The sequence below is a fragment of the Lagenorhynchus albirostris genome, chromosome 21 (assembly GCF_949774975.1).
Source record: "Lagenorhynchus albirostris chromosome 21, mLagAlb1.1, whole genome shotgun sequence".
NCBI lineage: Eukaryota > Metazoa > Chordata > Mammalia > Artiodactyla > Delphinidae > Lagenorhynchus > Lagenorhynchus albirostris.
Genome location: NC_083115.1, coordinates 13,326,175 through 13,342,037, shown reverse-complemented (window position 1 = coordinate 13,342,037; position 15,863 = coordinate 13,326,175). Strand labels below are relative to the sequence as shown.

Genomic DNA, 15,863 nt, shown 5'->3' with positions numbered 1-15,863 from the left:
CTCCTGGCAAAGCAGCAAGAGGATGAAGAGTTGGTTTTGCATCGTTCTGAACACAGCAGTGAAGAAGCAGAGGCACCTCTTCCCAAAAGGCGCCGGAATCCTACGGCATCAACGGATCCGTCGCGGGTGCGGGGGTGCGGGGGGTATTTCTCAAAGTCTCCCAGGGCACTCACCCCTCCCTACTCCGCCCCACTACTCCGTCCACCCTTCCTCCCTCCACCTCCAGGACCCGCCCACCCCCCGGGGGTGTGCAGCACTTCTTAAGCTCTAGCCCCCAGGGGCCACCTCTGCAGCCCGGACTCTTCGTGGAGCTGGCAAGTTCTGGGACTGAAAGCCAGGCTTGCACGGCCGCCAGGGGCCACTCGGGCCTGGAGGTCGGGGGGTGGGGTGTGCGTGGGGGAACTAGAGCCTTAAAGGCCACCCACTTCCTTCGAGGGGATGAGGAACGCATCTTCCTCACAGTGCTTCTCAGGGGTCAGCCCGCTCCTCACTCGACGGTGATCAATACTCACTCGACGCGGCTCGGACCACCTCCTGTGCCCCTGGACTCCGCCCTAAGGGTCCTCTGGCGTCTGTGACGGCGCGGGTCCCGGCCTCTTCAGTCGGCTCAGGCCAGCGCTTCGGGGGTCCCTCCAGTCCCCTCCCCCGTCCCCTCCCCCCCCCGGCACTTTCTCTAACCGAGGAAGGAGCGGAGAGGAACTTGGCTGAATCAAGGGACCTGCGAGCCTATGGATGAGTTCTAAACCCAAGAGCCAATTAAATATTATTGGAACCTACTGTAAGGGCAGGAAAGGGGAGGTTAGGAGGCGGAGAGGCTAAGTCCCACGGCGGCGGGTCCAGCCCCGGAACCCAGCACAGCCCTCCCTCGGCCCTTCCCCGCCGTCAGGACGAGGGGCGCTGCCACCCCAGCCGGGACCCTGCGCCTCCCCGCCCCCGATTCCCCTCAGGCCGCGCAAGTCGGCCCCTCCCCACCCACGCCAGGCCGAGCAAGCCGAGCGGAGGGCAGGGGCGAGACGAAGGGCCAAAGTTCCCCGGACTAAGACGCCGCGCGCAGGTCTTCCTACACATCAGCTGCGGCTCTGGGAGAACGCCTGCGCCTCAAAGGTTGGTCTCGCGCCGCAGCCCGGGACGGGTACAGGGCCCATACCCTCTTACCTGACGCGCGGCCCCGAGGGCGGACTGGGCTTCCGCCCGCCGAGTCCATCCCCAGGGCGGCGTGAAGGCCGTGGGCGGGGTCAGCGGTCGCACCGCCCTCCCCGCGGGCCCGGGGCTGCTCTGCGCCAGCGGATGGAAGAGACGCCCCAGCCGGGAGTTCGGGCTCCGCGGGCACCGGGTCCACTCCGGGCGTAGGGGGCGGGGCCTCTCAGCCCTCAGTCACTCGGGGCGGGAGGTGGGGGTACCGGGGAGCGGGAAGGGGGAGCGGGGTGCCGGCGGGCGGCGGGGTACGGCTTCTCAGCTGAGTTCCCACCTTCTGAGGAAACCCGCGCTCCCCCTGGCCTGGGCGCGAGCGTCCCCTGGAGGCCCCGGCGGAGGGCGCGGCCTGGAGCGGAGCGCGCCGCCTCGCCCCGCTCGGAGAGCGGGTGCCCGGACTTGGGGGCTCCCGCCGCGGGCGGCCGCAGCCCCGCTTCCACGCCTGGGCCCGTCGCTCACCCCGGGCGCCTAGGGACACGTCACCCTGAGGACCTCCTCTCCACTTCGGGGTAAAGCGGGAATATCTGGAAGGCGGTTGGAGCGATGCTTCTTTTCACACACATTATAGGAAACGTCTTGGATGGATGCCCAACTGCTACCAAAACCGGTGAGGGTATCGCTCACCTCTGCATCCTCGGTGTCTACAAGAGCGCCTGGCATATGGTAGAAGTCTGGTAATTATTTTTTATCAAATAAGTGTATGAATAAATGAATGAACGATGAGGCTTTTTTTTTTAATCCCATAATGTCTTCCTGAATACATCCACTTCACAAAAAGTATAAGACAGAAAGGCTTAGGGACCACCAATGTTTGAAAATAGAAACACGCTGACTTATGTAAGGGGTAGCCACTGCCACATGTTCTGAAGCACTTTAGAAAGAAAGCGTGGCTTTCCTGTTCCATACTTATTAAAAGTCGAATTCAGACAAATGAGTGCTAGAGGTGTGTATACTGTGCATTGCGTCTGTTTCTGCAACGGTAGATAAACTAGACAGCTACATTTTGTCTGACAATACATTTTGTATTGTCAGAGTCACAAATTGGACTTCAGAATCCATAAGGTCCAGAAAAGGCTGTCTCTGTCTGACATTAGGATGACATGGAGGATATTACACACAATGTGGACAGAGATACAGGGACATAGGAGGGTCTTCCTCCGCATCCTCTTAAGGCACATCTAACAAGACTTCTCTGACAACCTGGAGGGTGGATGGCAAGAAATAAACTCTGTCATTGTTCGAATTCTCACTTCCTTTTATGAAAACAGATTCTATTCCGGATAGAACCCTTTCAGATTTCAGATTTACTTGTTCTTACTCTATTAATAGTTATACAGAATTCAGATATATTACTGTTATTTGGCCCATTTGACTGATGTAATATTGACAAGATGTGATTTATGTGCTCAGAATGACACAGCTGGAGGGCTATGTGACTGTAATTACTTGGGGGTTTTATTACCTTCCCTCCAAAGGGAAGTGTGCAAATGTGAAAGCACCAATTGTTCCCAATTACTTGAGATACTTTCTGTAAATATCTAACCCCTTCCTGCATTTTTTTTTTTTTTTTTTTTTTTTTGCGGTACGCGGGCCTCTCACTGTTGTGGCCTCTCCCGTTGCGGAGCACAGGCTCCGGACGCGCAGGCTCAGCGGCCATGGCTCACGGGCCCAGCCGCTCCGCGGCATGTGGGATCCTCCCGGACTGGGGCACGAACCCGCGTCCCCTGCATCGGCAGGCGGACTCTCAATCACTGCGCCACCAGGGAAGCCCCCCTTCCTGTATTTTTATTAGCCACATTGAAAGGAAAATGATCAGATGATTGTATAGAATTTTAAAGCGAACAACGTGCCTTTAAAATTGCTCAATAAACAAGTGGTTTAAATATCATCAGAGATGTTACCGGAATTCAGTTAGGATGGTATGTGTCACATCTGATGGACAATGGAATGGTAAATAACAAATCAAATAAGTAAATGCTCACATAGAAAAATACAACATAGCATTTTATGAATAAGAGCTTATTGCCATAATAAGATATATAAAATTGACTTCATGGATATAAATAGCAAAAGAAAAACCCGAAAGCAAAACTTTTTTTAAATCAATTTTCTCTCCAGACCAAAAAAAAAAAAAGCCTAAGAAGTAAAATAAAATTAGGAATTTACCTATTGGTCTATGTCCTTCCAATGGACACAAAAATTTTAACATGCATTTGGTTGTAGCAGGCTGTTGACCTGTTTAACTAAGGGGAGGTGTTTGATTTTGTTCATGTAACCTGATGTGAATACAGAAGGGCCAGAGCTCTTGAACCTGAAGATATTTCAAACTAAGAAGTAGCAACAAATCTTCAGGTTACTCGTACTTGTTAGACTGAATTGCTGTGGTACACGGAGCTCATTGGAAGAGCAGTTGGCTAGTTGTCCCCTTCGGACAGTTTGTACCAAGTGGGTGGACATCCTGGAAATATACAAAAGTATCCTAGAATCTCAGGGTCGCAGAGTACCTTCCATACCAATGAATAGCCCACATGTACTTACAAATGGGCTGTTCAGTGACCAAATTGTTTGTTTAATTATTGTATCAAAGCATAATCTAAACAGTGATATAGGCATTTGGCCAAGTAATTCATGGTGTTTAGTAATTTATCTACTGGAGACTTGGCCCTGGAAAATAGTCCCCTCTAACCTACTTGATTTTAGGAATTTAGGAACATAACAAGACCATGTGATTATGCACTGGGTTGACTTTACTGTTCTGTCACCCCACCACTTACATATGCCCTAATTTTTGTGGCATATGTGGGCTTAGGGATTTTACAAATAGAAGAGCCATTGTAGTATTTTCTTCCACCTCAGTTCCTTGTATTACACATGTAGTGGTTAGAAACAGAACAAATGTGACCATTTGCTGGTAACAGTGCTAGATGATTGGGGAAAAAAAAAAGATGACCCCTAATCTCTCCTAATTATACACATTTATCTATACAGTTAGATAAATGAAATATTAATATTCCATATGCATCATATGAAACCCATCATTCTTCCCTTACCGTTAACTCCCTGGATAGTTTATATTTCCTGATGCCCATTGTTTGGCTTCTTTCCTCTCTGGTTTCCACTTTTTTATTTAGTTGATGTTCAAGAGCCTACTGAAACAGACACACAAGAACTGAATGGAATTTCTCAGGCAGGAATTTCTTATGTAAAGTGGCCTCTCACTGAACTATGGTTTTGCTCATCCACCAGACTTACAGAGTGCAGCTGACTCTGTGAAAAGGCTCTGTCAATGGAACCAACCCCAGTGCCAATGCAGGGGCTCATTCATTTACTGAGAGCACCCACTGAGAGGAGATCCTTTTCCCAACACAGTTTAATAAGACATGATGTTCAAACCTGAGTACTCAAGACAGCTTTTAAAAGAATAAAACATCCTCTGAGAGATCCAAAGACCCAGTGTAAAAACACTCATATTTTATTCTACAAAAAGATGTTTCAATTGTAAATGATCACTGCAAAAGCAATGGTTTATAAGAGGGAGTGGTTTCTGCAACTGGGCCTTCTATATGGAAATGATGAATATTTGGTTACCCTTTGAGCCCCTCCTATGGTTATTATTTCCCCTCCTGGAGTTTAGGAACTTTTATTATTTTCTATTCCCATTTTCCAAAGAATTGCAGATGTGCTTGGTAGGATAGATACCTGAGGGAAGTGCATAGGCTTAGAACAAAAACAAAAACAGCCTTTATGCTATTAGTACATGGGGAAATTAAAAGTTACCCCCCATAAAAGAATTTATTGTGCTAAAACTATATGAGAAACTCTGAGTGGAACTTTGGTTACCAGGGAAGAGACAAGTCGCTTCTTGGGGAAGGGGTGACATCACCAAGAATGTAGTGAGAATAAGAGAAGATAAATGATGGCTGATCTAGGAATCTGCAGTTGGGAGTGAGATGAATAAGCCCAACTTCCAAACTCTCTCCTGCTCAGGAGTGGTATCAGTGTACTGCTCACTTAGTGTAGCTCTAGGGACCATGGAACAGGGTAACATTTTGGAGAAAGGGAATCAAAAGTCTCTATCCTATTGAAGATGCCAAAAGGAGGATTTAAAATGTGTTCCATTTGACTATATTTTCAAATGCACTTTCTCAAAAACAAAAGCAGGACACCTTCTTTAGAAATCATTTACACACATATATTGCAAAAGGTAACAAAATATATATTTTGTTACCAAAAAAAAAAAAGATAATATACAGGAATGCTTGTATATGAAGAGGAAGTAGTTAGAAAGATACATATAAAAATGTTAACAGTGGTTACCTTTGGGGTGTGGGAATGGGGCTGGGGACTAGTGTGGGAGTGAGTACTTGCTTCTCACTTTATATATTCCATATTTGAAAAAAAATGTTCACCTGAAGTGGGTATCCTTTTTTTTAATTTGGGTTTTTTTTTGTTTTTTTCTTGTGCTTGAGACTTAAAAATTGAAGTATAGTTGATGTATTTCAATGTAAAAGGTATCATTTTTATAATAATTAAACTTCTAAAAATATTTCTTTGTGTACCTGATCTGTGCAAGAACAGAAGGCAAAAGAGGTGTTAGAACAATGTAAGAGTGACATCATAGTGTCCAAATGTGTTTGGATGCAGAATGTCATTGATAATCATGTTTGACTAATAAATACTGGTATTAAGATGACTTCTGATTTGTAAGCTCTTAATTACAGATACTAAAAAGGGGTGATAACTAATTGTCAAAAATCAGAAGCAACCAAGATGTCCCTCGATAGGTGAATGGATAAACAAACTGTAGAATATCCATACAATGGAATATTATTCAGTGATTGAAAAAAAACCAAAACTGTCAAGTCGTGAAAGACATGGAAGAACCCTAAATGCACACTGCTAAGTGAAAGAAGCCACTCTGGAAAGGCTACATACCATATAATTCCAACTATAAGACATTCTGGGAAAGGCCAGACTATAGTGACACGAAAGATCAGCGGTTGCCAGGGGTTGGGAGAGGGATGGATATGTGGAGCACAGGGGTGTTTAGGACAGTGGAACTATTCTGTATGCTACTGTAATGATCCATACATGACATTCATTTGTCAAAACCCACAGAACAGTGCAATGCAAAGAGTGAACCTTAATGTAAACTATGGACTCAGTTAATAATAATGTAGTTATATTGACTGATCAATTGTAACAAACTTACTGCACTAATGCAAGATGTTAAGAGGGAAACTGGGGAGGGGAGAAGGGACACATGGAATTCTCTGGACTTTCTGCTCAATTTTTCTGTAAAACTGAAGCTGCCCTTTTAAAAAGTATATTAATTTTTAAATAACTTAATGTTGGCTTTTAATATTTATATGTAATAATAAATGACCAATAATAACATAATATAATTGAAAACTATCATTTCAAAACCAAGCCAGGACTATGATGCCCTAATCATGTTTTATAAGGTAAGGTACTGAATGCCTTTCTTCCTTATCTAGTTTGTATATATAGCTATCTGGGGACCGGTCCAGGTCTTGCCTGGATAGGAGCTGGCGCGGACCTGATGCGCCCTCATCCACTGGCACGGCCTTGGCAAGAGCTGGCCTCGGGCGCCCTCCATCGCCAGGATCCCTCTGATTCCCACTAGGGTGCTGGGCACGAGGGGCAGCTCCCACGTGCTGGCAGGTGCCTCTTCTATCTGGTTGGTGATCACTGTGGCCACACGGCCGGTCCCGCGCATCCCACAGCGCCGGCTCCACCTGACAGCCCAGCGCCGCGTGTGGCCACTGGCCGTGCGCACCACACCCCGGCACCAGGGATGGTGAAGATGCTGAGCAAGCGGGTCTGCTCTGAGCCCCGCTCTGCGAACGGCAGCCGTGGCTAATAGGGTGCACGGGCAGGCGGCCCGGGAGGCTAGGAACCAAGCCCGGCAACGCAACAGACGCACTTCGACACCAATCTGGACTTTCAGTCTGTCATTCCTAAAGCCTGGGTGGCAGTGCTTGTAGCCTAAAAATAAACTCCCGCTTCCCTTGGGGGCATTGGGATTTATACTATTTAAATTGCACAGACTGTTTTCATTCCTCGGGGTTTGAAGCACTGAAGGCTGAAATATGCTTCTCAGCTCTTTTAGTGATGGAGTCACCCTTGCAACACACGCCGCTCCCATGGCAACTGCCAAAAAACAAGATCAGACTTCCACCGGAGTGGGGAAGGAAGCCTCTCAAGAAAGCCAAGAGCTGCTTTCTTCCATGGGTGTGACTCTCCCTTTTAGGGCCTAGTCAGGAAGGGAGGGCCTGGTGAGCAGGACTTGAAGAAAGACCAGCATGACAAGGATGTTTTCATGACGAAGTCCTGCATGGTGCCAACTCAGCTGAAAAAAATTTTTAAGTATGCCCTTCTCTTTGGGTTAGAAGGAAATGTTGGAATTAAGAGTTAATACTTATTTCAAACAGTTACGTGAGGGAAAAGTACTGCACCTTAGCTCGTATTCACACAATTGCATGCACTGTCCTTGATATTATAAATAGATATATAGATAGATAGATGTGGCTAGATATATAGATGGATACATACATATACACAGTGCATACAATAAAATGCACATATAATCTATATAATTGTTGCATATAATTATATAATGTTCCATTTATTTTGAAACTTTGTACTTCTGAGCAGATATTGTTTGGAAAACACTTGCAGCACTTAATATAACACTTTCTTATGTTAAATACAGAGTTGAGGTTCAAGAGTCCTTTGGATCCAGCCTGAAAAGCAAGGCTTCATTTCCTTCTAACAGAAAAGTTCTCAACCCTATTAGACTTTGTGCTCACTTTTATCACAAATATTTTGTAATGCCTCCTTAACTGTCCTAAAATGCAATTCATAGGTAATGTCATTTACCTACAACATAATTTTTAAAAAATCAATACAATGCTCTAATGCTCTAACTAAAATATAAAGGAGAAATAAAAGGGAAGTCATTAATAATAATACGGGGGGCTTCCCTGGTGGCACAGTGGTTAAGAATCTGCCTGCCAATGCAGGGGACGCAGGTTCGTTCCCTGGCCCGGGAAGATCCCACATGCCATGGAGCAACTAAGCCCGTGCGCCACAACTACTGAAGCCCACGTGCCTAGAGCCCGTGCTCCACAACAAGAGAAGCCACAACAATGAGAAGCCCGGGCACCACAACGAAGAGTAGCCCCCGCTCACTGCGACTAGAGAAAGCCCGTGCACAGCAACGAAGACCCAACACAGCCAAAAATAAAAACAAATAAATAAATTTTTAAAAAAAGTATAGGGAACATATGTATAACTGATTCACTTTGTTATAAAGCAGGAACACACCATTGTAAACCAATTATACTCCAATAAAGATGTAAAAAAAATAAAAAAAGAATAAATTGTCTAAAATAATAATAATACGGTACAGGGACACGATGTAGAGTCCCTTACATGTAGAGTCACATATGAAAGTGACAGCCACAAATGAAGGCTGGTATAGGTGTCTCATACGGGCAAGTAAAATATCCCAAATTGGTGATAGCATTTTTTGAAATGACAAATAACTCTTAGTAAAGCAAGAAAAACAAAGTGTGATCTTCCTCTTTTTACACTGTAGTTGCATTCATGAAATTCAGTGTATATTAAAACCATGCAAAAAATATTTTGTGTAAAATAAGTTGGGTTCTAGGCTCAGATAATCATAAATAGGGTGTTCATTTTATCTGACTTTCTTACACAAATATCTGATGGGGTATTCGAAAGTTGACAGAACTGTCCCATACCAACAGCAGTACTCAAATACTGTGACAACTAATCCTCTCTCCCACACAGATTACTGAAACATTCCCTAAGGGTAATTCCAAACCACCCTACCTTTGAAACCACTGTTCTAAAGACAGAACTCCAATAGGAACATAATGTATTTCATAAATTGACTTGAGATTTGAATCAAAGAATGGAAGGCAAAATTGCTGAAAACGAGACTGTCTTAAAGTCAAAGGGTGGTAAACTGATGACAATGAAAAGAGTAACTTCCTAGAACTTGCCACTTCGAGAGAGGCTGAAATGACTTGCGTATTCACAAACAAAAAAGGGCTAGGTCTCCAAAAGCTTTTCTAAGCATTTTATAAGTGCAGCTGGTCCCAAGGCAAGGTGATGCCTTAGGAACTCAGTCATGGGGAATAATACAGTAGCAAAAAAGGAGGCCAGCGATGAGCTGAATGAAACTGGGGCATGAGATGCAGAATTCTCAGCTTCTCCATCTCCAAACAGCTGCCTGTCTGTAGAAACCATGTCACCCAGCTCGAGCACAGCATCTCTTCTGCAGGGTTAAGTGCCATTTGCTTGTATGCAAATAACACAAATTCCAAGCAGATTCTATATGCTGTCTACCAAATAGTGACACGGAGTTGTCCAAAGAAGGAAGACTGAATTAAGAGGAAAGAGATGAGGCAAGAATTCTCAACCCTGGCTGCACACTGATATTGGAAAACCTTTAAAAAATATGGATGGTTGGGCCCATCCCTTTGGAATTCATTTTTTTTCAGTATGGGAACTAAAATATTGCCTACGATATCAGTAAACAAAGGATGTTGCAGCCATCAAGCAAGCACATTACAGCCGCCTGGATGGTGAGCGCTGAGGGAACTCAGGATGGAGGCAAACGGGCTGCCGACTGCCAAGCACATCTAGCAGTCGGCTGCAGCCACCCCCGATGGTGCATCTGAGGAAACTCAGGAGAGGAAAACACAGGATACTGGCCCCTGAGAGCTGAGGTGCATACCAAAGGAATGATTTCAGTGAGCCCAGACTCTTGCATCTTCCCATACAGAGAAAAGCACTAAATTCCTTAATTTGAGATAACTGGTTTTTTTTTTTCCTGTGGTGTTATTTTTTTGAATTTTATTTTACTTATTTTTTATACAGCAGGTTCTCATTAGTTATCTATTTTATACATATTAGTGTATATATGTCAATCCCAATCTCCCAATTCATCCCATCACCACGGCCCCCTTGTTTTCTTTTATTAACAGTAATCTTTTGATGTTCTGAATACCTGCTCTTTTGTTGTAAAAACTCCTATATATCCTAGCTATCCCCCCACCCACCCTTGCCTCTTGGGAACAGTTTCTCAGCATTATCTGAGATGCTGTGTCCCGGGCTTGAAGTCCTCAGAATGTCCACCGAATAAAATATAATGCACAACTTTTAGGTGGTGCATTTTTTTTCAGTTGACAAGTAACTATTAGCTGACTTTATTTAATTTTATGTCCTTATTTTTGTATACTATCTGTCCCCCGTGACATTATTTTTGCAAATTACCTGTACATTTCAATAGTTTTCTCCTTCCTAATTCAGGGCTCAGGATACTTATAACAATCTTGTTATGAAATAGAAACCCAGTGACCCTACATTCGTTTCATTATCCAATATCCCCTTCACTCAACCTCCCACTCATTGAAGCTAAAAGCTGCCTGTGTAGTCCCATCCCCTTCTCCCTCTAAACTCACATTCTCCTAACCATGAATCTACCATCATATTTTCAGTGCAATCTGTGGACAAAAACATGCTGCCTGCCATTTCAGTAAACAAAGAATGTTGCCCGCCATCCTGGTAAACGTTGAATTCTGCCCCCCATCAAGCCCTGAGCCGCAGCAGCTGCCGCCCAGGCCACCCCACAGTGCGCCCTGAGGGGATTCAGGGTGGGGAAAACAGGAGACCGGCCTCAGGTAGTGAAGATGCATCTCAGGGCTTCCCTGGTAGCACAGTGGTTAAGAATCCACCTGCCAATGCAGGGGACACGGATTCCAGACCTGGTCCAGGAAGTTCCCACATGCTGTGGAGCAACTAAGCCTGTGCGCCACAACTACTGAGCCTGCGCTCTAGATCCCTCGGGCCACAACTACTGAGCCCGTGTGCCACAACTAATGAGCCCGTGTGCCACAATTACTGAGCCTGCGCTCTAGATCCCTCGAGCCACAACTACTGAGCCCGTGTGCCACAACTACTGAGGCCCACGCACCTAGAACCCATGCTCTGCAACAAGAGAAGCCACGGTAGTGAGGAGCCCGCACACGGCAATGAAGAGTAGCCCCTGCTCGCCGCAACTAGAGAAAGACCACGCACAGTAACAAAGACCCAACAGAGCCAAAAATAAATAAATAAATTTATTTATAAAAATGCATATCAAAGGAATATTTTCAATGAGCCCAGGCTCTTGCATATTCCCATACATAGAAAAACACTAAAATAATAAACTGGAGATGTCTGTTTGTGTGATTAGCAGTAATCTTTTGATGTTTGACTACTTGTTTGTTTCTTTTTTTCCCCAGCAAATACTCCTATGTGTATCCTGGCTCCTCCCTTACCTCTTTTGGAGCAGTTCCTCAGAGCTACCTAAGAGGCTGTTTCCCAGGCTATAGTCCTCAGTAACGGCACCGAATAAAACATAACTTCCAAATTTTAGGTTGTGGGTTTTTTTTTTTCCATCGACAAATCTTTTCCCATCTCAATCGATACAGTTAGCTTAACTTGTTCCATACTGATATCTATCTAGCCACAGCATTCTGACTTCATTGGTGGGAGTAGGACCCCAGCATCAATTTTACAAGCTCATCAGGTGATTCTAATGTGCAGTCAAGGTGGAGAACACTAAACTGGAAACTGGAAACAAAACTCCCTTTAGCCAGTCCAGAGATTTTACAAAGTAGTTAAATACATATGGATGCTTCCACAAAGGAGGTTTGGGCTACGATGTTGTATTCATCCTGGAATATTAACTTCATGGTATGACCTTGGGCTGGTTAATTTATCTAAGACTCAATGTCATCTGTCAAAGGAGATTAGTCATAGCCCCTGCCTTATACAGGTGTCAGGTTTAAGTGAGATAATATGTGTAAATCACTTAGCACTGTGCTTGATAGAAAGTATTCAATAAATAGCTGCTATGTCATCATCGTCATCTTATTATTATTTAATAGAATAAAAAATATTGGATTGAAGATTCATACACAACATTGCACTCCAGGAAGAAGTACACATTCTAAAAGGCAAACAAAAAATCATTTCATATTCTTAGAGGGGTTTTCCTTTGAACATAGACGAGGAGGGGACTGAAAAGATTTTCAATGCTCATAACTGAATCTGTTCCCAGTCTTTTTTGACATTTCCAGCCTTGAACTTGTATCTTGTTAATCCTCTTCCACAAAAGCACATACTAGGCTTCATTATTTTCTCTCAGAATATCTTATATCTTAACTTCTATCCATTTATGTTCTCTAAATACTAATCCCAGACTTGTGTAGCCAGCACTTTTCTGGCCCTAAGGGCTGCACAAAATGGACTAGGATGTTCATGTATAATGCATAGTCTACCTGGTGCGTGTAAGGGGATAAGGTGATCTGTGGTATCGAGATTGAAAGAACAGGGTGGGAGAGTTAAGCTGTTACTTCACTCCTTTCCTATCACCAGGAACAGAGGGGGGGGAGAGAGAGAGAGAGAGAGCGAGAGCGAGAGCGAGAGAGAGAGAGAGAGAGAGAGAGAGAGAGAGAGAGAGAGGCTTTAGCTCTAAGCCTCTAGTATGGTGAGCTGGGCTAAATGATGTGAAGGATTCACTTGGCCGAGGCTACAGGCAGATCCAAGGGGCTGCCTCCTAACAATGGGATGAGCAGCCTCTAGGGGCCTCCTTCTTCTAAACCCAGTCCAAGTCACAGCCTCCAGAGCAGCCCAATGTGATGGGGCAAATCCAAGGAAGAAGAGGGGAATGCACTCCCTCCTGAGAGCTAGATCAGAGTGTCTCTAATCTCTCAAATTGTACCTGGCAAGGATCTCATGTGCAAGTGACAGAATCCAACTCTGATAACTTGGGAAGGAAAAACATTATTCAAAGGCTACTCTGGAGCTCCCACTCCTGTGAGGAGGCTGGAGGAACAGGCTTAGAGACAGAGTCAAAGGACACTGGACGGCTGCCAGAACCACAAGCCAGTCCAATGAGGACACCACTGCTGCTGTCACCTACACAAGACCCCCCACAGCTTGTCCACCACTGATGCTGGCATGAGATAGCGGGCGCTGCTTCAGGTATTACTGCTACCGCCTTTGGGAACTTGACGTTGCTCCCTCAGCTGCCCTCCCCACCTCCTGTAGGTGGTTTCTCCACCACCCTGCTTCTTGAAGTGGTGCAGCCCCCAAGCAGAAGCAGCTTCAGACTACCATGCTGGGCCGGCCTGGTGGAGGAGAAAGCAATTCCTCAACGGACTGAATCTCTAAACAGAGACCCCACGCCTATGACACTTAAAGTAAATACCCCTGCCTCTGACAGGGATGCATCAGCATTCCAACCCCTGAAAGCTACGGTGGGAGAGGGCTGTGAGGAGGGCCGCTGTCCACATTCTTGGAATGATTCCTCCATGCATGACTTTTCTAGGGAAAAAGGCATATTGTTTTTTAAAAACAAATACTTTCATAGATTGGGAAAGACATGATTTTTGTTGTTGTTATATAACTGCGGTCTCCTTTTATGTTTTCTTTTCCAAAGAAAGTTAAAACCTTCATTTGATTTGGAGTAGAAGATGTTGTTCTGATTGGACCAGTCAAGTTCCAGATATGAGAGCCTGGGATGAACGCTCTCTGAATCTCTTGGCAGCAACTTTCCTACTCCATTAAGTGGGGAGCACAGAACTGCCCTGGGTAACTCCCACAGCTGTTTTCAAATATGTGTAAACATAGCAATAATATTATTTCATTATTAATGAAAGTACTTCAAGTACATCGAAGGAACAGTTTTCCTGTTGTGTTTGAATTAGTCTGCTAAAGATACATTCTACATGGAGCAGGATGAAACAGAAAACAAAGCCCCAGAGCCTGGAGCTTTCTGACTAATAGAAGCACCTACATAATAGTGTAAGAAGTCAATTAACACAAGCCGAGTGAGGTCAGTTACTCTGGTAGGCAAATTCCAATTTCTTCAATCAGCATAGTCTATAGAACAAAAAATTAATTCAATGCTTTCATAATAGCGTGGTCATCTTATTCTGTGACTTATTCTGTGACTGAAAGTCACATTTCCTGGAGATTGAATGAGAGCTAAGTTTTTAACAGTTAAGTATCTTATGGATTATCTTGAGAAGCCTGTTTCTACTCAATAAATATAACAATAGTTGATTAGGTATAGAATTCTAAATTGCAAGCAATATTCTTTCAGATTTTGGAAGATATTGCTCCAATGTTTTTTTACTTCCAAGGTTACTATTGAGAAGTCAGAAGCTTTTCTGTTTCCTAATATTGGGTATACTACTACTTCTTCCTGTCTGGAAATGAATAATTTCTTTTTACCCCTGGATTTCTGATATTTCACAAAAATATGCCTCAGAGCGGATATATTGGGCTAAGTACCTAGGGCTCTTTCTGTCTGGCAACTTACATCATTCAATTCCAGGAAATTTTCTTGAGTTTTTTCTTTGATTATTTTCTTCCCTCCATTTTCTTTCTTCTTTCTTTCTTTCTGGAACTTCTGTTATTCAATTGTTTGATCTCCTGGATGGTCGTATGGTTTTTTTTTTCTTTTCATCTTTTCTCTTTGTCTTCTACTTCATGTGAGGTGTCCTCAAATGTACTTTCTCAAGTGCTAGCAATAGAATTTTCTACAATGATGGAAATGTTCTATATCTGAGCAGTCCAACACCTTAGCCACTGGGCACATGTGGCTTTTGAACATTTGAAATGCAACTAGTGCAAATGAGGTGTTGAATTTTTAATTTTGTTAAATCTAAGTGATTTACTTTTCAATAAAGGGGTTAGTGGTTAGCACGTTGGACAGCACAAGTATTTATTTTCTGCTGCCATGATTTTAATTTCCAAGAGCCCTTTGCAGTTGCTTTCCCCCCCCCCACCAAATCTTCCATTTCCATAGCTTTGGTTCTTGTTTAATGGATGCAATATCCCCTCTTCTCTGTCTGAGGATATGATTATAGCTGTTGCTTTTAATTCTTGACTAATTTCTGTTTCCTCCAAGATGCTTCTTCTGTTTGTGCTTGTTTGTTTTGGTCTCTATCTTCTATACAACAGGCTTTCATCAGCTATCTGGTAATCCTTGGTGGTCTGCTCAAAATTAAGATTGGGAAATTTAAAAACCGATTAAAAACTCTGAGCTTTTGACTTTCACTATAGGGTGATGTTGGTAGAGAGGCTGTTGGCAAAACCTTGACATCAACCTTTAAATGTTTTCTTTTTGGATGACCAGATTTCTCCAGGGAAGAGTCTTCCAATCTCCCACCTAAAGAGTAAAGATCTAGCTGTTACATTCTGGGGACCAAGTAGGGGGAAGAGGTTGGTGAAGGGATGATCTCTTAATCCCCCTCAATAAGAATAAACATCCAGACTTCTACCAGGGTGAGGGAGGGTCTAGGGCTCTAATTTCTTCTCAAGCAGTTTTCATCCTGGTCCTCTTTATATTAGCTCTTTTCTCCCTTTTACCTCCAGTCCTGGAATTGTAGTCCTTACTTAAGGAGCCTACAAATCATGCCTTTTGAAGATTTTGCTGTGTGATTGTTGGTTTCTCAGCTTTCCCACTGACAGCCTGAGGTTCGTTTTCTCAGGTCTGTTAAATCACTTACCACTAATCCATAAGTTTTTCAGCTTCCAGAATTTTGTTGCTGTTGTCTCTT

General features: G+C 44.1%; 1 protein-coding gene across 1 annotated transcript; it reads left to right on the top strand.

Annotated features, from left to right (window-relative positions):
* The first annotated feature begins 22 nt into the window (after window positions 1-22).
* LOC132512800 (uncharacterized protein C11orf91 homolog) lies at window positions 23-6,744 on the top strand. The gene is made up of 5 exons (XM_060136719.1): window positions 23-126; window positions 227-374; window positions 841-1,104; window positions 1,760-1,854; window positions 6,690-6,744. Exons 1-5 carry the CDS (start codon window positions 23-25, stop codon window positions 6,700-6,702), a joined length of 624 nt encoding a protein of 207 aa, XP_059992702.1. The 3' UTR covers window positions 6,703-6,744.
* Window positions 6,745-15,863: the final 9,119 nt, after the last annotated feature.